The sequence below is a fragment of the Lynx rufus genome, unplaced genomic scaffold (assembly GCF_022079265.1).
Source record: "Lynx rufus isolate CCGP_SWC_20201006 ecotype Redwood Valley unplaced genomic scaffold, mLynRuf1.p SCAF_17, whole genome shotgun sequence".
Classification (NCBI taxonomy): domain Eukaryota; kingdom Metazoa; phylum Chordata; class Mammalia; order Carnivora; family Felidae; genus Lynx; species Lynx rufus.
The window spans coordinates 23,079,135-23,085,032 of record NW_025814831.1 but is presented as its reverse complement, the minus strand read 5'-3'; the positions used below and the strand labels follow the sequence as shown (position 1 = coordinate 23,085,032).

Sequence of the window (5,898 nt, the reverse complement as noted above, 5' to 3'; positions counted from 1 at the left end):
TAAAGCTACTCTGGCCCCATGTAACAAACATGGAAAGCAAGATCCAAAACTATCAAGCTGCTTCCAAGTAATTTAACCATACCTGACAACAAATATCAAAAACCACTATATGAAGGCAAATAATCCAGCACCAAAAGGAGTAAAATTTTCCACATCTGCTATCCAAACAACGATTATCAGGCATGCCAAGAAGAAGGAAAATGCAACCTTTCTAATATGACCCAAAATGAACAAAAATGTTAGAACTACCAAACAAGGACATTTTTGTGGGTTGAATTGTGTCCTGCAGAAAGATATCTGGAAGTTTTAACACCTGGTACTTGTGGAGGTGACCTTATTTAGAAATAGGGTCTTTGCATATATTTGAGTTAAATTGAGGTTATACTGGATTGGGGCTCACCCTTGTCCAATGACTGGTGCCCTTATATGTAGGGGGAATTTGGATCATAGAGACACACACAGAAAACATCTTGAGATTGGAGTGATGGAAGCCAATGGACATCAGGGACTGTTGGTGACCATCAGAGGCTACAAAAGGGAAGGAAGTTACTCCCCTAGAGACGTCACATAGAACATGTACTTGACAACACCTTGATTTTGGACTTCTCCCCTCCAAAACTATGAGGGAATTATTTTTCTGTTGTTGTTGTATGTTTTTTAAGTTTATTTATTTATTTTAAGAGAGAGGGAGAGAGAGATCATGAGTGGGGAAGAGGTAGAGAGAGAGGAGAGGAGATCCCAAGCAGGCTCTGCACTATCAACACAGAGCCCTATGCAGGATTTGATCCCATGAACCATGTGTTCATGACCTGAGGCAAAATCAAGAGTTGACGCTCAACTGACTGAGCCACCCAGGAGCCCATATTTTTCTGTTGTTTTAAGCCATCGAATTTGTGATACTTTGTTACAGCATTAAAAAAATACAGACATCAAAATAGTTACTGTGGTTTTTATGTCCAAGAAGTTACAGAGATAGGCAAAATATGGAAAAGGCTTAATTTGAAATTCTAGATATGAAAACTTCACCTGAGATGAAATATATACTGATAGGATTAGTGGCAGATCAACTATTTCAGGAAGAAAAAAGAATCCTGAATTTGAAGACATAGCAAAAGAAACTATCCAAAATGAAAAACAGAGAAAAAATATTTCTAATGAAATAAATATCAGTTGACCTCTTTGTGAGACCACTTTAATCAGCCTAATAGAAGCGTAATAATCAGAATCCTCTCAAAAGAGCAGAGAGACATAGGGGACAGAAAAATATGAAGAAATGATATCTAAATTTTTTTCAAATTTGACGAAAACCACAAATATGCAAATCCAAGAACCTCAAAATACTACAGAAGTAATATGAAAAAAATACATCAAGGCACATGGTAATCCAATTACTCTCAACCAGTGATAATGAAAGTCTTAAAAGCAGCCTGAGGGAGGGGGAAAAAAAGTGTGTTACAAAAGAACAAAGAAAATTATGACAGAATATTTTCCTTGGAAACAGTGCAAGCAACAAAACAATCGAGCAATAGTTTTTCAATACTGAAAGAGAAAAATACTACCAATCGATAATTCTATACATAGCAATGATATACTTGAAAAATAAAGGCAAAATGAATGCTTTTTCAGACACACAAAAGCTGAAATCATTCATAGCTAACTGATGTGTACTACAAGAAATGCTAATTCAAGTCTTATGATTTAAGTTTCTTTAAAACATAATTGACTATCTTACAAATAACAATGTATTGTAGTGCTTGTAACTTATGCATGAGTAAAATTCCTGGCAGCAGAAGCAAAAAAAGGCCCTAGGAGAGAAAAAATGAAAGTCAAATACTTAGATCATACATAAAGTAGTGTAATATCAACTGAAGGCAGACTATAATAGCTTAAAGATGTATACTATAAACCCTAATACAACCACAATAATAACTAAAGAGTTATAGCTATGAGTCAACAAAGAAGATAAAATGGAATGATGAAATTTCCTGAATTAATCCCAAAAAAGGTTTTTACAAAAAAGGGGGGAAAAAAAGCAAAACCAAAACCAGGTGAAACAAATATGAGACTAGTAGCAAGATTATGAACTTAAACTTATTATTGATAATGACATCAAATGTAAATGATCTATACAACCAAAATAAAAGATAGAGATTGCCAGATTGAGAGCAAACCTAACTGTGGTATGTGTAAGAAATGCACTTTAAATATAAAGACATAAAGAGGTTAAAATAACATATTGAAAAACAATAGCGTGGTAATGCTAATCAAAAGAAAGTTGGACTGGGCCTATCAATAAGTAGATTAAAAAACAAAGGATATTACCAAAATAAAGAATCCCATTTAATAACGGTAAGGGCATCAATTTACCAAGAAAATAAGAGTTCTAAACATCTATGTATAGGATGTCAATATACATGAAGCAAAAACTGACAGAAATGCAATAGAAAAAAAGAAAAATCCCCAATGTAGTAAAAAATACTCAGTACCTATAAATCATAGTTGATATAATAAGTAGAAAAATCATAAAAAATACATAACATTATCAACCATATGACCTATTGATATTTACAGAATGCATGCGTCAACAACAGCAGAATACACCTTTTTTCCCAAATGTACACAGAGCATTTATCAAAATAGACCACATTCTGAATCATAATACAAGTGTCACTGAACTTAAACATTTTCAAGTCATAAAAACTGTATTTTTTTCTCTAAATGGAATATTTTTAGAAATCAGTAACAGAACAATATCTGGAAAATCACCAAATATTTGGAAACTAACACACTTCTAAATAACCCATGCATCAAAGAAGAAATTTTTGAAAATTAGAAAGTATTGCAAGCTGAATGAAAATAAATTTACAAGATATCAAAATTTATGAGATTAGTACTTACAGGGAAAATATAGCACAATATATCTATAATATTATCAAAGAAAGAAGTCTCAAATCAATGCCTTCAGCCTTAAGAAACTAAGAAGGAAAATCAAACCCAGTGGATGCAAAAAATAAAAAATAAAAAAAACAACAAACAATAAAGATCAGAGCATTTATCAGTTAAATGGAACATAGAAAAACAATATAGAATTATGAAACAAATCTATGCTTCTTTGAGAACATTAAAAAATTTAAAATTATTGGCATAAATGTGTTCATCGCATTCTCATCATCCTCTTCATAGCTTGTATAATATGTTCTAATATCAACTCTCTCATACCTGATACTGGTAATTTGTGTCTTTTTGGCTTCTTTCCTGATTAGTTCACTGAAAGCTTATATTTTGATGGGGAGGGGAGAGCAGAAAGAGGTAATAAATGAGTGAACTAATCAATAACAACACCCAATGATAAGTGACAGTGAAACAAGATAATATGATCAGGGGAGACAGTACTTTAGACAGGATTTTCAGAGGAAAACTTTCTGAGGCATTGGTGTTTAAAGCAAGATTTGAATACTCTGAAGATCTGGGGACATGTTCCAGCATAGAGGTCCATCGACAGCAAATCCCAGAGGTGATAAGAAACTTGTTCCAGGTCCAGCAAAGTGATGGTAGGGGGTGGCCCTTGAAAGGCAGGGATCAGCAAACTTTGGCTTTCAGGCCAAAGCCTGCCCCAGGCCTACTTTGGTACAGCCTACAAGCTAAGAATGGCTCTTATATTTGTAGAGGGTTGTATGAAAAAAGAAGAGGAGGAGAAAATGTGATAAAATATTTACTGTATGGTTCTTTATAGGAAAAGCCTACCAGCCTCTATAGTAGGACCTTATTGGTTAGGCTAAAGAATTTACAAGTAATCTCTTTCTTTCTTTCTTTCTTTCTTTCTTTCTTCTTTCTTTCTGTGGATGAGTATTCCATGGTATGGATGTGTCACTGTTCACCCATTACCTAGTCAAAGGAATTTTGGGGTGTTTCCATTTTGAGGTGATTATTAATAAAAGCCTATAAACTTTGAAATACACATATTTTAAATGTACAGTGAAATGACTTTTAACAAATGTACACATCCTTTTAACCTCCAGTCTAATTAAGATATAGAACATTCCCATAACCCCTGTGAGTTCATTCCTATTTTTTTTTCCTAGTCAATCTCTAATCGTCATTTGGATTTCCATTACCTGTCCTTGTCCCAGAAGAACATATAAATAGAATCTCACAGTATGTGAGGAGTTGATATTCTCTTTACTCCAAGAAGAATACGTAAGCAAGCGAAGGCTTTTAAGAGGGAAATTGGGACAATCTGATTTATATTTTAAACTATCGTTTTGGCTACTGTGCGAAGAATGATGAGTAGAAGATAACTTATGTATCCTTTTTCTTCCCATCTTGGGGGTGGTGGTGGTGCGGAATGCGGTTCAATAAAATTCCTGAGCAGACCAGGATTGACGGGCCAGCTTCAAATCTAATGGCAAAGCTGGATTCGGAGTTGGGATCAGAGCACGCACGACACTGTTCCTGCAGTTCCCCGTTGCGCACGGCAGATGGCCCCCGAGCGCAGTTCCTGGCCCGCTTCGCAGAGCGCGCTGCTGCCTGGAGAGCCCCGCGCGGCCAGGCGACTCCGCGCCCAGGTTTCGGTGCGTGTGGCGGGTTGTGCCCTGCGATCCAGGTTTGCGCGGAAGTCGGCGGGCAACGACGATCTGCCCGGGGTGTCGCGCCCGGCTGCAGCCGCACTCCGGGTGGCCACCGACGCGTGTCCGCCGCCGACTCTCCGCAGAGGCATCTTAGGCGGGGAGAAGCTGAAGTTCTGCAGGACCCCCGTCCGCCCCGGGACAGTCCAGCCGCGGGGACTTTCTCCGGCTAGAGTGCGTGCGGTGGACCCGGCAGGCGGTACCCGTGGGAGGCTACCCACGGGGAAAGCGGCCCACTGGGTTTAGAGACAAGGCAGCTTCTAAACTAGTCTTTGGAGAGAACTCGGCTGGAACGCAGAAGGGACAGCCCGGACTGGTGTTGAGTGTCGGGGAACCGACGGAGCGGGCTGCGTAGCTCCGGGGACGGGAGTGAAGCAATTAGGCTTGTTTGGGTGGAGAGTTGCCTAGGGAAACCGAACACTTAAAAGCCTCTTCTTTCCCCTCTCCAGCCTCCTCTTGGGTGCTGAAGTCACAACCCCAACGAGTCCTCTCTCCTCCCACGCCTCCGTCTGCCTTCCAGACCGCGGGAGCCCAAGGCGCAGAGGGCCGGGAACGAGACGTCAGTGGAGGATGAAGAACTAGCCTTGGGACCCTTGGAAAATGAGGCAGACGCCCCTGCTGCAGCTGGCGCTACTTCTCGCCCTGCCCAGGAGCCTGGGGGGGAAAGGGTGTCCGTCTCCGCCCTGCGAGTGTCACCAGGAAGATGACTTCAGAGTCACCTGCAAGGATATTCACCGTATCCCCAGCCTACCGCCCAGCACGCAGACTCTGTGAGTACCTGGGAGAGGAGAGGGGAGCATCGAGAGGCCAGGGACAGCTGCAAAGATGGCCAGAAGTGCACAAAAAGAGCGTGAGAGTAAGCCAAAGGGCTGTGTGTGTGTGTGTGTGTGTGCAGTGAGTAAAAACGCAACTGCCCAAACCTGGGATTGCTGCCATCCTAGTTACTCAAAACACGAGAAAAGCTAAAAAACCCTGGTGCAAGATGCAAGCGTGAGCTGCCCTTTCTCAAGAGCTGCTCTTCACTTTGCCCAGGCCTGGCTGAATCTTTCACTTCAGATATTAATAACACTAATAGCAACTCAAGAATTGACCTCTAGCACAGAGACCCTGTCTTTCAACTCTGAATTCCCCACACCTGGCATATGGCCTGGAACTCTTCTGGTGCGCAAGCAAAAGCTTGTTGAGTAAGTGAACCAATGAATATGCAAGCCTCAGATGTTGTCCGTCCACCACTTCTTTAGAGACAGTTTTGAAGGGGGTAGAATTTCAAGTC

The 5,898-nt window shown here is 40.3% G+C and overlaps 1 protein-coding gene across 1 annotated transcript in view; it reads left to right on the top strand.

The window, feature by feature from the left end:
- The first annotated feature begins 5,225 nt into the window (after positions 1–5,225).
- Positions 5,226–5,898, top strand: part of TSHR (thyroid stimulating hormone receptor) — a 165,373-nt gene continuing 164,700 nt past the window's right edge. Inside the window, exon 1 of the mRNA XM_047079814.1 lies at positions 5,226–5,395. Within this exon, the coding sequence (XP_046935770.1) occupies positions 5,226–5,395 (170 nt within the window). The remainder of the gene's footprint in view (positions 5,396–5,898) is intronic.